The sequence below is a fragment of the Schistosoma mansoni genome, chromosome W (assembly GCF_000237925.1).
Source record: "Schistosoma mansoni strain Puerto Rico chromosome W, complete genome".
In the NCBI taxonomy this organism is placed as follows: domain Eukaryota; kingdom Metazoa; phylum Platyhelminthes; class Trematoda; order Strigeidida; family Schistosomatidae; genus Schistosoma; species Schistosoma mansoni.
Window position 1 is genome coordinate 47,999,190 of NC_031502.1, and position 17,493 is coordinate 48,016,682.

The 17,493-nt window shown below is 31.6% G+C and overlaps 1 protein-coding gene and 1 non-coding gene across 2 annotated transcripts in view; one reads left to right on the top strand and one right to left on the bottom strand.

The window, feature by feature from the left end:
• Positions 1-17,493, bottom strand: part of Smp_130570 (putative receptor tyrosine phosphatase type r2a) — a gene marked incomplete at its 5' end in the record, with an annotated part of 62,373 nt that overhangs the window by 6,235 nt on the left and 38,645 nt on the right. The window contains 6 exons of the mRNA XM_018789956.1: positions 1,534-1,607; positions 1,701-1,872; positions 2,005-2,191; positions 4,224-4,540; positions 12,515-12,669; positions 14,517-14,935. Coding sequence (XP_018655347.1) covers positions 1,534-1,607; positions 1,701-1,872; positions 2,005-2,191; positions 4,224-4,540; positions 12,515-12,669; positions 14,517-14,935 — 1,324 coding nt within the window. The remainder of the gene's footprint in view (positions 1-1,533; positions 1,608-1,700; positions 1,873-2,004; positions 2,192-4,223; positions 4,541-12,514; positions 12,670-14,516; positions 14,936-17,493) is intronic.
• Positions 9,334-9,405, top strand: Smp_tRNA_00043_Pseudo_TTG.1.1. Its single transcript has one exon. It is a non-coding gene (tRNA).

The following is a 17,493-nucleotide window of genomic DNA, read 5'->3' on the forward strand; positions in this document are numbered from 1 at the left end:
TAGATCGATCGTATTTGGATAAGTAAAAATTCAGAAGTTCAGTGGAAGACGTGTGAAGCAGGAGAGGAAATAACGTGGCTTAAATCACCATCACTTGGTGGTTGCTATGATGAAACTGAAGCTAAAGAAGCAATAGACCTTAGGAGAAACAGTATGACAAAGTTTCAATACAGTCAACTCAACGGATTCAACATGGATCTCAACAACGGCTTCCAAACCTCAAAAATCTACTGAAAGAAGAGGAACCTACCATGAAGGACAATTAGAAAGGGATGAGAGAAGCAGTAAATTCAACATATTGAGAGGTTCATGGCCGCAACAGGCATCATCATGAAGAGTGGATCTCTATGTTGACCCTGGACAAGATTCAAGCAAGGAAGAACTAGGAGACATAAATTAACAAGAAGAAGAACGAGAATAGTCGGGACACTAGTTGAATACACAGAAGCAAACAAGAGATTGAAGGTGAGCATTAGAGCTGACAAGCATAAATACGCGGGAGAGCTAGCAACGGCAGCAGGAAACGCCGCAAGAGAAGGAAATGTGAGACAACCATATAATACAACGAAGAAACTGGTGGGTAATTATAGTAAACTTGAGAGACCGGTCAACGAGAGAGAAGGCAAGCTAGTCACTGAGATTCAAGAACATAAGAACAGATGAGTAGAGCATTTTGAATAACTCTCGAATAGGCCAGCTCCATTGAATCCACCGAAAATCGAAACACCACACACAAACCTTTCTATAGATGTCACTCCACCAACGATCGAAGGAATCAGGGTGGCCATCAGACAAATGAAGAGTGGGAAAGCAGTAGGACCTGACAATATACTAGCCGACGCACTAAAGTCAGACATCGAAGAAACTGCGAGTAGGATATGTGCCGACAGACTGGAAGGAGGGATATCAGGTATATCAAGATACAAAAGAAAGCTGATCTGAGCAAGTGTGAGAACTAAGGAGGCATCACACTACTAGCGGTACCAGAAAGCATTTTCAACAGAATGTTCCTCTTTCATGAGGTTTATCAGGCGTAAGTAAGTAATTAGTGACTGGGATGTTTTCGTGATTTAAAAAGTTTTAAGTTCTAATACTTTTATCCCATTCCTAATTTTTTATTGAAATTCGACCCTTTTATTTTAATAAGACATTAGGTTGATTATCTACACTTATTAAAGAGTCTGCTTCTTTAAAAGATGGTAATTTGATAAATTCATTCATTTAAGTCTAAGCCAAGTCAGAAAAGTGAAGTAGGAAGTGAAATTTACGATTTCTGACCAGGCTTTTCATGGACATAAAATATTTTAATTGTAGCGGGAAAATATCACAGATACTCATCCCTTTATTTTCCTATTTGTAAACGATAGGATCTATCTAGTTAAAAACCAGTTAGATTGTTGAATGTCTGACCAACATTAATTATTGATTTTGTCAGGACAATGAAATGAATGTCAGGGTTAGTTAAACATATGCAGAAGTACTGAAAGTACTGTAAAACGTAAACAAATGTTTTAGAAAATGATACAAGATTACCTGTACGACCGACTCCAGCTGAACAATGTACAATCAAAGGTCCAATTTCATCGGAAAGGTTTAAATTCATGGAACTATGAATATCACTTGATTGTGATAATTTTAATTCTCTTGAATTAACTTTCTCATCATTAATTAAACGTTCTTGTTGTAGATGATGCATTAACTGTGAACGTACTTGACCAACACGTCGTATAAACAATAGTAATGGTTGAGGATAATCTGGTGTACCATAATCAGGCCATGCTGTGAATTGGAACTGTTTAATCTCTCGCTGTTCAATATTCATATTGGAATCATTAATACTCTGATGTTGATTGAAGGCAACCGAATCAGTTTCTAATAAATTAGTTTCATAATTACGTTGTAGAATAAATGTGCGCAATGTGTAATAAGCAAATTCTTGTATACTTTTTACAATCACAGTATATGTAGGCACTGAGGTATAATCAATATCATAATTTATTTTACTGTTATACTCTTGTTGTTGGGATTGTTGTTGTTGTTGTAAAGTAAATACTTCTTTTCCTCTATTTGGCCAATATTGATCACACTTAATACGTGCTCTCTCTTCTAAATGTGTCATCATAACAATTACGCGACTATTTTGCTCCCATACCATTCGCCAAAAATCATAAAATGTACCTGGTAATGGGCCCTAAATAAATGCCAAAAAAATGTTTCGCATATAATCGTAAAGATAGATTGATTCAGAAAATTAAATAAAATCAACTACTTAGTGGACTCACCTTCAAAAGTGTTTGTATGTGACAAGTTTAAAATTTCTTACTCGTCATTTGATTTTTTTATACGTTGCAATGTGATCTTAGTTAGTGACTATAATTTATGATCCTTGTGGTGGAAAACGAGACTCATTTATACAAAATAATATTTAGATCGAATTTATCATGATCGAAAAAGTTTATACTTTATTTCGAAATTTGTTTGGATACATTTCGTTAAATTTGTAAATTTTTCATCCGTTTTCTTGTTTATGTGATCCACTATTTAACAGTAGAAGATCATTATAAGGTAAACTCCCTAAACTATCTATTTCGTTGTGATTTTAAGTGCTAGCGATATCTGATATAGAATGTACCTGAAAAAAATCACACATTGGACGGGATGATCTAACTTTGACGACAATGAACCCCGTAATTTTTAACAGTTAAAGTCATTTGAATCCAGAGATTCTCAAGTAAGCACAGCACTTTTATCTCACAGTTTATCCTCATCTTTTATGATTGTCAAACAGCATTCTTTCAAGAATCTTTTACTTTTAGTAAATTTTTCTTCAATAAATATCGCTGCAGTATACATTATAGTCTAGAGTGAATTAGGTGTTATACCACTGACTTTCCGAAGAAGATTAAGACTCTGAAGTGTGAACTTTCAACTTTCGAAATTAATTACTTCCCCAGAATTACCAAATGATAATAGTTTATTCTGAATAACTATAAGTTATATGAAGTAAATCAATTTATATGTAAGATTAAATATCAAATGTTTAATCTACATAGCATGAAATACAGTTCATGATTGTCGTTACATATTTCTCCTATATAAAGTTAACATTATGTTCATTCTAACATATGAATTCGATTGGCTTACTAAGATTATTCATTTCTGCGTTTTCAGTAACATTTATACAGTGAGACATTGTGCCAGCATAACTGTTCCTAACAAAAATAACGCCTTAACATTTTTTCTGCAATGATACTTAACGAGAAATAAAACGAATTAAAAAAACTGGTGGTCATTTTTGTGTCACACTTTGTGGCAGCACAACCGAATTATGAAAACTGAAGAAATTAAGGCAGGGTTTGAAGCTACAATCTACTAGTTGATAGCCAATTTTATTACTAACTAATCCACTGACATTCAATGTTGAAATCTAAATCAACTGTCTCAAACCTGACATGTGGCTAAAACATATTCCAAATATGTTTTACAAACTTTTATGACAATTTATAACACTGTGAGTGTTGTTGAAGACTGATAGTTTTATGCCAAGAAGATTTTTCACTGATTTTATCAGAACTGAGCAGTATATATGTCTCCAATATCCTCTTATGATATATTAAAGATATTTTGTGGTATTTTTCAACATGAATCGCTCTAATTTTTAAGTCATCTTGTTGAAATACCAAAAATAACGGAAAAATATATTTAGGATTTTGAAAATAGATACACGGTCACTACAATTGCAAATGTTCCTTAAACTTTAATAGATTGTCGTTTCTTTTGTCAGAGTAGTTTGGATAACAGAAGACTTAAACTGACGTTTGTGCATGATTTCTAGTTTATAAATAATTATTATGTTGTGTTTCTTTATTAATTTACTTATTAGTTCTTTAAACAAGATATAACTATTAAACAACATACCAGAATAACCTTTCAGTAATAATGATTTAGATGTACTATACAGTGAGTCTCGTTAGTGTAGTACCAATTGACCGGTATGGAAATGAAAACAATAATAATTGGAGTAAGATTAGACCTAAGTAATTTTATCATATTCGGATGAGAAATAACCTATTTGGAACTAACTGGAACACTTTTCGTAATTGAAGTTTCTAATGTAAAGATCAACTGCCACTGTGATGATAGATGGAATTTATACATGAAATTATATTTGTAAAAAATAGAAACTCATTTCATTATGATATCGAGAAATACACATCATTTACCTGAGTTGCAATATATGCACTTTTCTTCTGATATCCATCTATAAAATTAGCATTAATATAATCAGAACCTGGTATACGACCGATCTCGTTAAGAACTACACGTGATTGATCATATGCAATGATATTGGCATAACGATTTTTTGGTCTATTCTCTTCCATATTGGCATGTTTCCATGTTAGGTCGTTTGGTGCTTCAATACTTTCATACTCTTCTGATATACCTATTCCGCTGTCACGTTTAAGCGTAGCTACATATTCTGGTAGGCGTAATATCGGTATTGCTGAACGTATCGGTGTATGTACTGGTGTAGGATTGTCTAGAAATCGGTAAATTAAAAAAAAATTTAATTCATTTTCAGTAGATAGAAATTGATACACGCAAGTAGGCTTTACAGTTTACTAGAATTTCAACCCTTCTATTCTTTGTAAGCAAACAGTTGGCAGAAAATTTCAGTTTGAGATTATTTTCTTTGTTTGGTAAACAATGTGAATTTTCAGTGTGTTGAAACCAAAAAAATGATCATTGAATTGGAGATCGTGTTAATTCATAAGTTTCAAAATTATAGTCAATTAAACCATGCTGAAAGAATTACACTGCCTTATGAAATAACGCTATTAAAAAATCACAGACAAACGTTAAAGTACTTAGTACTTGATTATCCTATTATCCAGTGTATTTTACTAGTAAGAAGTTATGTTAACATTATTAAAAACCATAATACATACAGAATGCTTTGAATGAGTATTAGTCCAAGTAAGAAGCTTTCAATTTGTTCTGAAGCATATTCCAATACTGAGTTCAACTATTAGCTTTCACGAGTACTTTACATATTTATACCACTGGATATTAGATACATATGAAATAAAATCCACTCAACATATTTGTAATAACATTTATGTAAGTATTATGCAGAAACGAATGTATCAAATCACTGTTAAATGCAGTCGATCTCTGTACGTTTACCATTTGTGTTGAGTAATGGATTTTAGCGGTAAGTTTTTTGATGATTTTCTTCATGTTTGTCTTTAATTTTCATCAGTTTCTTATTAATGCTCATTAGTCATTTAAATGTTGTTTTGTTCAAAATAAATTTAGATATTTAATTTATGATGTTTAGTGGATTCTACAGTGGTTTTTCATTTAGTGATTTGTCCAATTCTAAAGAATCTTAGACTATGGAAAGACAGTTGTCTAAGGTTCATGTGTTTTCCATAGTTCTCCTATTTACTCCGTTTGTTAATGAAAAACACTAATAAAATTTATTTCATGATTACAATAAAAATTGTATCTTTTGACAAAAAGAGATTCATAGTAATAGTTATGAGTTAAGTGTAAGATAGTGTAAAATTTTGCTAAACGTGCTAGCTTGTTGTTGAATAAGCTTGATAGCTTTCAGCATTATATTTTTGTATGTATATACAACAAGATATCAAAAGTTAATATTATTGCATTATTATATGAAAAATAGTTCAATGGTAACGTCTCTGTGAAGCTGGCTGAAACGTGGTCGAGTCCGTCAGGGAGCATCAGTTCCCTCGAGATTACAGGTACACATTGCTAGCGAGTACCAAGTGGCACAAAACCTAGGTCCAGGGTTTCCTGTTCACTACCTCCAACCACCATCTTATCTCAACATAGTGCACGCAATATCGAATCACTAGACTGGTGGCCACATTGCAACTTGGTCGATAGGATTCGATCTGCACTAAGAAGGACCTGACATACATGACAATGATCACCACCCAGTGATCAATCAATTGAAAAACAAGTGTCTTCAAAAGATCAAAAAATCGCCTTCATTTAAAGCCAACAAGTTATTATTTTAATTAATAAAGTTATTAGATCCAACCAAAATCAGATTGGCATAACATACAAGAAAGAACTCCGATGACAATTTCTAGATAAAGAGTTATGAAAATAACTTAACCAAAAGCTTTAGTATTAAAATAGTGAATTAATAGATCTATAAATACCTGAAGTTTCCGAGTACTTATAACGCAGCAGCATTCTACCTATCAGTGCACTAATATATGTTAAGTAACTGTAAATATGATTGTACAGTTTTAATAAATGACATCATTTAAAAGAAACTTTCCCTTTTTGAATAATCATATTGGTGAACGGTCGCTCAAAATCGTGGATTGGTTGAAGTTAGACATTAACACCTTTCGGTGCCAGCTCCGTGGTCTATCGGATAAGGGCTCCGGCTCGAGACTGGTAGGTCGTAGTTTCGAATCTCGCGAGTGCGGGATCGTGGATGCGCACTGCTGAGGAGTCCCATAATAGGACTAAACGGCCGTCCAGTGCTCCCAGGTTTTCGATGGTGGTCTGGCTTCAATTGACTCATGATTTCAACTATGAAAATACTAAATTCTCCACAAAACCCCTTCTGATCTATAATCATATTTCATCAACAGTTGAGACCTTTTCCTTTAGTTGTAATAAAGTATGCCCGGATATTAAAAGTGCTTCAAGATTGAAGAACTCATCTTTCTAAAGCATGACATGAGATCCGAATGACTCACTAAGGAACAGTTTCAGTATTCCATTTAAGGTTAATTAGCTGAATTAAAATATTAAAACGTATTTCCGAAAAAAATCCTAAAACTGATGGGTTAATAAACACAACAGTTAGAGACCTACGGTTATAGGCGAAAATAAATCAAGAGCTGATAATGAAACGGAGAAGCTGTCTTAGCATGGTGTTTTTAAACACTTTTTTATTGAAAGACATATATTTAGATGTAGAAAGGAGTTTTCCGTTGAACTGTGCATGGTGCTAAAGAATCCGAACTCTCAAAACAATTGGTCTTCCTAGTAAATTTGAATGGTGAAGCTCAAAGACGGAAATTATCGGAAGTATGAGATACACTAGCTTAATGAAGTTGTTTAGTTGACATTTTTTATTTCATATACATAGATCTTAGCAAATATACGTATCATGAGATTGTCCGAAATTTAGTGCACCAACATATTACATCGTTTTAGTACTCTTTGTCTATTAAATAAATTAACTGAATTCCGGATTCTGCTAGTTTAGATATGCTTGACCAATATAAAATTATAACTAAGTAATTTGTACATAAATGATTCATGTTCGTGAGAAATTAAGTTACCAATCATACAAAATAATTGAAGTACTAATAAATTTGATTATCCAATATAGGTTTAATAAATTGCATTAAAAACATCCTTTCTGGTAAGATAAAAACAGTATCTAGAATAAGTTTTTCATAGATATCATTATCAAATTAATTTTTTATGGTATATGCATGTATGCTACTTAAATTTTGTTTAAAATGTACTGTTAAGTAAACAGTTTGATTCAAATATATGAGAGAAAAAATAAATAAACAACGGAAATGCTTGTTTGCAATGTCAGTTTCAAACACAAATGTAATCACAAAACTAGATAATTGTGAATTTCAAACTCTGCCTATAGCTCGTCTAAGGTTATTACCAGTCCCAAGACCGGGTAAAATAGAAGGGTTGGGAATGGTGTCAGCAACCACGTCCTGTAGAAAACAACTTAACTAAAGAAACGCTAGTCAGAAAAATGATCTAAACCTATCCTGGAAGTTGAAGGATCTCCATTTCCAAGAATTATGACGCCCAAGAATTAAAGTCGAGATTATTCGGAAGTCGAGAGGTCGATGCTCATTCTAACAACCAGAACATCCATTAAAGTAAATACATGGAATGTTCGGACAATGTAGGAGACCAGAAAGACCGGTCAAATACCTATGAAAATGAGGGGACACAACTTGACAGTTCTCGTAATAAGCGTAACCCATTGAACCCAATCTGGATAGGAAAGATTAGATTTGGGGGAGATGCTATTGTACACTGGTCATGAAGAAGAAAATGATTTAAACACTCAGAGAGTTGCTCTGATACTGTCCAAGGAAGCACAAATAGCATTGGAGGGTACAATTATTCATCAACAGTTGTCTACGCAAAATACTCAACATTCATTGGCCGTATACTATCAGCAACATCCTTCTATGGAAGAGGACAAACCAGCTTCCAGCTGAAGAGGAAACTAGGAAAAGACGTTGGAAGTTGATCGGACATACGTTGAGGAGATCATCAAACTGTATCACGAGGTAAACCCTAACTTGGAATCCGGAAGGGAAGCGAAAAACTGGAAGGCCAAAGAACACATTAAGTAGGGAATCAGAAGCAGATATGAAAAGGATGAATAACAACTAGAAATAAGTGGAAAGGATTTCCCAGGGCAGGTTTGGATGAAGAATGCTGGTGAGAGGTAACAGGCTAAATTAAGTCAGTAAGTAATTGTAAATTGGCTCTTTCCTAGGTGTTGTTTTAAATATATTATTAGTCAATTATCTTACATGTATTTAGTTTTTTTAAAGAAACTAAACATTTACTGAATAGTATAAATAAACGTTTTCTTTTTAAACAAATCTCAATAATTAATTGTACACTGTTTAATTTTGAAATGTCATTTTTTTCGGGTTCCTTCTATTCATGAAATCTAAATAAGATACAACGGTTATTCTCTAATCAATAATCTGAGGGAAGATAAGCGAACTAATACAATTTATTCTTATTTATTATATTTTTGTGTATGTATGTATATACATATAAACATTTAACATAACCCTAATTTCTCCATACATTCGTTCAAAAAATATTTTATATTATTTGAAAAGAAGGATTGAAGTAGCGTGATCCCAAGAAAGATATTCTTGAATATTCATTGTTTTAGCGGAACATTTTATGTTTTCAATATTTTTTGATATTTTTTTCTTTAAAACAAAACCAAACAAACTTTGGCGATCTTAATGAGATCTTCGATAATGATCATTGGGGCTAAGGGAAACTTCAATAAAACTGTATTAATAATGATAGTTATCGAATACGATTGTTTAAATATTGACAAAGTTCACAAGCATGGTAAGCCACTATCCATCTCTGCTTACCATGCTTGTGAATTAAGGCTATATCGAGGCAATACGCACACTATGCACATATGCCAATAAGAGACTGACCAGTTGCAATCCTAACACATCGATGGGAAGATTCAAACAAACAATACTAAATGAGTTTAAACTTCACCTCATTGCACAAGCAAGTGGCTATCAGGATTCAGTGGCTGAGTGGATAACGCGATGACGTTTGAAGCGAAAGGTACTGGGTTCGAGTCCCAGAGTGAACATCAACTCTGAGATGCAGGTACATCCAGCTGACGAGTCCCAAATAGGACGAAACGCGCGTCCCGGATTCCACTGCTAGCCACCATCCATCTTTGCTTACAATACAGTGAATTTGTTTAATTTATCTTAAATGATACGTTAGTTCTATACTACATGGTTATTAAAATGTTATTGAATATTACGGGAATAAGGAAACATGTTTTTTTAATTATTCGAATCGCCTTTCACAATGTGAAATTCCTACAGGATTTTGATACGTTATATTAACATTCGATTACTACTTATTGCATCTTATCAATCTATTGTAATAAACACGCATAAAGTCACCATGGCGATTTAGTGAAGATATTTTGATAAAAAAATGGAAATCTGTAAATTACGAATGACAATTATTGAGGCAAGTATTAATGAAGGATAATTTTATTTATACTAAATAAATGAAAAATAGTTAAGACAGATCTGTCCTACTATGAAATGGAAATTTTTTTTATCAATTCAAAGTCGTCACTACAGAATTTCAAAACGATAACAAAGAAAGATTATTACATTGTTATGTGAAATCATTTGGTAGATATTAGATATGTAGTGTCGGTTATTATGTCAGGCACACATAACATATTCTAACTTCTGAGCATGCCGATTTATTCATTCTTCTTGAGTCACATTTTGACCTATCGCTTATCAACCATTACTGTTTTTATATGAGCGTGTGTGTGAATTTCTTATCTCAGTCATCACATGTTTGTAATTTATTTTTATGTGACTATAAATATTGACTAACGCCTAATTAAACTGAGTCGGCTCACAGGCCTTTTCCATCGACCGTCATTTCTCTTCGCTCCATCTCCTTGATTGTCTATTCAGATCAACAGTTTTATGAATGATACATATGCAAACCGTCATTCTCATATTTGACATATTTAAATCCGTTATTCAGTAGCGCGATTTAAGTCGATGATTACATACAAGGGTAGTCATGATGCATATTTCGACAGCAATCATTGGATAACAATCATTTGTCCGACCTAACTGGAGTCAGATATGAAGCCACTAAATTATATTGTTACACACTATGAAATATGTATTAAAGACGATATAACACTATATATATATAGTACTTTCATGAAAGTAATACTTCTGTTATGTGTCCAACAATATTTATGAAGAAACAGTATCAAATCAGATGGACAATTACTAATTCCTGTTACGTTTAATACTTTCAAGCTATATTAATAAAAGGTCCGTTAGTGCCCAAAACTGATATATCTTTTGGTAAATTAAAAGAAAATTCTTTTGTTGAATGCTATTTATTGTTAAACATATATGCATATTGAAGATAAATCTAGTAGTATCATTGAAGGGATCATGTAAGAATCCTCGACCATGATAAAGTCGAACTATTTTTCAAAAGTGACGAGAATTACTGATGAATAAACTGAATTTTTCACACTTAGTTATTTATACAAAAATAAACTTCAATTTTGCATATAATAAATAGACTATCAAGTCATTCAATGAAAGAAGAAACCATTGCCGAATAATATATGCTTTAAATATATCATTTTGACAAAATTTATTTTATTCTTTTTTTTCTTACAAAATTTATGGTTATTCAGCACGGTAACTTGCTAACACAGGTAATTTGATTAAAGTGAAATTCAGCAAAACTCATTACTGAACTGGTGTTTTTCGATAACTACTTGATTTATTGCTAAATGTTATTATCGTAGGACGGGTTTAAGAACAATTTGGAGTTAACCTTTACTAAACAGCAAGTATGTCTTATTTTGAAATATTTGATCATCGTATATCGTTTGAGCTAATAATAACTTGATAAGCAAAGATGGATGATGGCGAGCAGTGGAATCCGGAACGCGTGTTTTGTTCTACTTAGGACGCTTCACTTGGGTGTACCTACATCCCAGAGTAGATGTTTACTCCAGGGCACGAACCCAGTACCGATTGCTTTAAATGTTACTGCGTTACTCAATTAGCTACTGGGTCGCGATAGCCATTAGCTTGTTCAATGGAGTGAAGTGTTAATTTACTTTTTGTAATGTTTGTTTGAATCTTCCCATTGATGTTTAGGATGGCACTTGATCAGTCTCTTGAAGAAATGACCAAACTCAAGAAAAAAATAGAATTATTTAACGAACTAAATTACATCGAAAAAAAGCAGGTTAGAATTATTCTGTACGTAGAAAAACATCCCCGAAAAATAATGTTTCATAAAAGCTGACGGTAAACATGAGAATTGATGTTAAAACATACATATTTATAAGTTTTATGTAGTGTAAATTCACCGTTAATAACAAATCAAATGCAATTTCTAAAATTAGGATACAAAAGTGACTAAATTTGCTAAAAGATATGACAGTGTAGTGTCAGTTGCTATGTCAAGTTCACATAATTTATTCTAACTTCCGGACCTTGTCAATTATTCGCTTGTCAAACTTGACTGTTTTGATGTAAGCGTATATGTGTGCACTTTTAATCTCACTCATCACATGTCTGTAAATTATTTTTATCTGATTATAAATATCGACTCATGCTTGATTGAATTGAGTTGGTTTACATGCTTTCTCCGCCGTGCGTCATTACTCCTCACCCCATCTACTTGATTGTCCATTCAGATCAACAGTTGCATGAAATATAAATATTTAAAAATTCATTCTGTTATTCGGTTTATTTAATTCCGTTATTCACTAACTCGTGTTGAGTCGATAATTATATACGAGGATAGACGACATATGTATTTCAGTAACAATCATTCATACAATCGAATTGGGGTCAGATCTCGGACCATTAAAACAGATATGTGGATAGCTTTTAGATTTGAGATATAAATATCATAAGTTTTATAAAATGTACATTGACAGGAAGACATTATCAGCAAGAAGTTTTCAATTATTTGAATATATTCATTAGAAACATAAATGAGATAACTCTATTTATGTTCTTCTTAAATGTGGTGAAATTCATTTTCTTTGTTAAATTATATTAGAATTAAATACAACCCAATTTTATGGGTGAAATAATAAAATAAGCATATGAACATACATTTCAAATAACTGTGGTTAATAAATACACTTAAATAAAAAAGTTCTTACCTGGTGTATCCGGATCTGTTGGTTCATGTTCAATAGCTCCGTTGGTACCTGAAAAATTCTGAACTGATTGAGGCATTAATGGAGTTTTCAACATTCCATCTGATGGTGTTAAGGTGATTGACATATCATTATCTATGGGTTTAGTTCGACGTCTTCTGTACAATTAAATCATAAATAAATAAATCGTGTTTACACCATATGGATAGTACGTCTTTGTTTATAAGAAGTAGATAATCAATATTCAGAGTTATAAACGTATAGTGTAAAATAATATGAACGTTGTATACATTTTCACAATAGTCGAAGTTATATCAAAACTAATCGATCAAGGATGAAAAATCAGGTTCCGTAACTATGGTAATTGATCAAGTTTCCTTCAACATATTTCAAATACTAGTAGACTGTAAACCCATATGCATTTAGGAATTGATACTTTGTTGTAATTTCTCAATGAATAGGTAAAGACGTTTTGCAATATGACTTAGTGTAAACTAAAATTTACCAATAGATCATATATACTGATTTTTTACCACCTGTATAAGCCTTAGTGATAAAAATGGTGTTTGGAAGCTAATGTTTGCAAATACGGAGATTCATCATTGAGTGTTTTTTAATTCTTAGGAAAAGCCAGTTCACTAACTTGTGATCAGCCTAAACTTAACTATTTGACACATGGTTGAATATACGTGAACAAGAAAGGTTCTTATGACAGAAAAGTTCTATTGACTCCATGAAAATTTTCCAACACTAGTAGTCATCTAGTAATGAATTTCTTAAATACGATAATCACAAATAAACTGTAACCGAATTCAACTTGGTGTGATACAATGTTTTATCATGGGGTGTATAGATTACTATAGACTAGTAATGATATATTCTTACTGGCACAAAAAACTGATCAATTAGTTTATAACTGATCAAATTCTTTCAAAAGAGAATATATTGTTTTTTCAAAACCATAAGATCATGTAACTCATTTTTTGGCGGTCATTCCTTTATGTCTTTCAAAATATATGACAAGATATCATTATTAGTATATCTTCAATTATACAGTACTGTAACTCATGTCTTATGTATACGACTTGTTATCAATTTTATTGTCAGTTTGAAAAATTATTCATATTTTCAAAGTCTAATCTCGATTTCATCATGCTCGGTTGTTCTGTTGGCTTGACTAAAATGTAATTCATTTTATAATTCATTAGTGGTCAGACATCATTTTATATATTCGGTGGTACTATAATTTATTGGCGACACGAAAGTGACCTTGAGACAGTTTATCTACTCACCCATGTCAAAAGAGAACTACAAATTAATATGAGAAATTAGGATTTAGGGTTAGAATTTAAGGTCATGAATTAAAGGTGAAGGTTTTTATCATGAAACGATATCAGCCACAACCGAAACATGATATTTAATGTTATGGATGAACGAATTTAGAGCCCAAATCCAAGACTTATTATCTTTAATTTGATTGGTTCATTCATAAATTATAGTCTTGTCTATAATCCATTTTTTGTACAAAAGATGTCAATAAGTAATACATTTTATTTGGGTGAAGATCGACTTGTTTCTTAGTCAGTGAACTTCAATGTTGAATTTCTTAATTTTTTCTTGAATATTTGGGATTTTTTTCCATATAAACAAAAATGTATTTTCGTTGAAATATTCTTATAACCTACATAACTTGAAGAGTTTCTAATCAATAAACTCCGCCTGGGGCCCCTCTGAGGCTATTGTCGGTTCTAAGTCCGGGTAAAGAAGAAGGGTTGGGCGTGGGGTTAGTAACCTCAACCAGTAGAAAACTAACTCGCTAAAAAGGCTAACCAGAAATAATTCTAATCGATAAATATTATTTATTAAACAAATGATCAAAGCCAGTGAGTAGTAAAGATTTGTTCTATCTTGATTTATGATTTTATGTATTTGACATTTATAGTCTCTTTCTTATCCTATGTTGATATTTTTATGGTTAAAAAAAATAAAAGAAGAATTTACTCACCTCATCAAACAACCAATAGCAGTGCATATTGCAGCAATTATACTAAGAGTTGCAATGATTATAATCAATGTTATAGTGAAAACATCTGTATTATTAGCAAATTTAGCAAAGAATACATTTTGTGAATTTGTGTTGGATATTTTCATTGCACTTGTCTCACTATTCTCTTTTATAATGGATTCACTAGCATGCATATCACCAATTTGTTGATCTGTATATGTGATCGCTTGATCTGGTTGAAAATGTATTGACCATAAACTTGGTGTACATAATTCTTTGGAAAGATTCTCTTCATCTTCTAGTGATTGTTCACGGTTATATGGATAAGAATCTAATGGTGTACTGGAACCTGTTGAAACTGTATTTGTATTGGTACCAAATGGTTGCATATTTGGATAAATGCACGCTAGGACAAATGCCTAAATTGTAGAAAAAGTAAGAGATAAAGAACAATGAGTTCTGTCTAATTTTAAATCACATTATATTTATAAGCGGTTTATCTTCGCGGTTAGTTGACCATTTCTAATAGAAGCACGTTGTTTAGGCTCTCAAAACAGAAAACTTTAGTATGTAGGATTGTGATGAATTTCGTAAACTGGTATATCGATCTTTCATCAGATTACAAACACTTTCCATCATATGAGTCTTTGAATACAGAAATGTTTCTTTAATATAATAAGAAAACTGATTTCTGAAATGACTTTATACTTCAGAATGAATAATAAAGTTCTATGAGGAAAGTTAAGACCAAGATCTTTATTGTCAATGACAACAAACACTTATTCCTGAGAAATAATTATGTAAAATAAGTTCTAACCCATATGAAATGTTTGTTATTCATTCTCATTTTCAAACCAAATTACTTCGGTATTTCAGTCATCGTATTTATGATGATATATTTCTTTACTAATAAACACTGATATATCAGTTTGAAGCTTAACTATCTTCTTCAATATTCAATGGTTCTTCATTTAGGTTAATCACAACTTTAAGTAGTACATATATATATATATATCCAGACTTTCTTCAATTACTGTATTTATTCTATTCAATCATTTTAGTTTCTTTCAAGTATGAAATTTTCTTTGTAAACATTTTAAGTGTTCAATCTTATACTTATTCTCGAGTTGTTTTATGACAGTATAAAGGTAGGATAGAACTCTTAGTTTATACACACTTGACTTTATACAAAAATTGTTTACATAATAATAAGTATAAAATAATTTTTTTATTTTTGTATAAGTGTATAGTACCAGTTATCATCTTATAAATAAACAAAATTGGGATAATCTGTCAATAATTAAATAAAAACCATTGGTATAGTCTTTTAAACAAACAAACATATAATGACAATGGTAATTCATCGTTTTATATTATTTATTGAATAAGAGATAATATTGAAAAGAAAGGGGTTCAATAGTTTTACCAACCATATTCTATTCAGGTTTAATCTATTTCAATACTGCAAGTCGGAATAATAAAATAAATAAATGTTGATTATTTATTGTATACCACTGTTCATATTTTAATTTTGGTTAAATTGTGTTTTGTTATGTGAATAGATTGGTTTCTTAGTGTTATAACGCTCAGCTTTTCATTGTCTACACGAATGGGACGTTAGTTTACCTTAGACGAATATCTACACTAGATTCCCTCCCAGGACTTCAACACAACTCAGATCAAGAACACGTGATAAGTATAATTAAAACGTAAATATATTTCCACATCAAGAACCGACAACAAGCTGACACAATCCAACAACAATCAATAATAATAATAAAGATAGGAGAATATATAACTTATTTAACTTCTGTCAGATTATCTAAAAGTCTGACTATGCAAACAAACAATGATTGTAATTCTCTCCCACACATCACTTATCTTTACAGAATCAGGGTTTGTTTTGTTAATCACATTAATTTATTATTAACATAGTGTTTAAGTGAATGTTATTAATGTGGTAGCGATCTATTTCTGATGGCTCTATTTATAATGAGTGAAATTTTAAAATATTTCAACAGCTCAGTGATATAACAGTTGAATAGAGTTGTTGACATTTAACACTTCTGAAAACATTCTAGTTTAAATAATTTTTTCGAATTGTGACTAGCACAAGGATCCTATGGACCTTCATTTGATCTTATCAACACGACTGTGAATATTAGTCGAATTTTATTTATAATCTATAGTTTACGTTATAAATAGTTTTGATATTATTTAAATTCGTTCTATTCTTTATCAATTTACCCATCATATTGTGGTGTGTGCTACTGATATTGACAGATATACGTAGTATGTATCAAAAGAAAGTGAAATGCCTTGGGACAGAAAGTTAACAAGATCTAATAAAAGAGAACGAGAGGAAAGAACGAATACTGTGGAAATGAAGGTACGTTGAAGTCTGAGACGATTGATTGAAATTTTGTAGAACGAACAGTCACGTTTAAGACAATTGATTGGTATTTTCAAAATCAAGTATTTACTGTATGGTTCACAGATTTTACTAAGATGTTCTGTAATTTTGTGTTCAAATCCATTCGATTGTCCCCACTTCTATTCTCATTCACTACAACAGTAATTTTGTTTGTTCATACCTTCTTCAAGCATCATTATTCTGCTTATGAATACCATAAATATCATAGTAACATTTTTAGTATTTTTCAGAATCTAGTATCCATTGTACTATATTGTTTACTGTAGTCGTAACTTTTTTCATAGATTTCTAGCATTCAATTGAGTCATGATCGTTCTCTCTCTCCCTCTCTCACTTGTCCTATCATTCTATAAATTAAACTCGTATACTTTGGAAAATGATCATGATTCACCAGTAAACTAAATAAGTTTATGCCTATTGTACACAAAATCGTATTTTTAAGACATTTTATCCATGAAAATTAATGCATCAGTGGAATAGTTAGAGGACAGAAAATGAAATAAATTTATGTTATGTCTTAATGCTTTTGTTATTCATTCTATA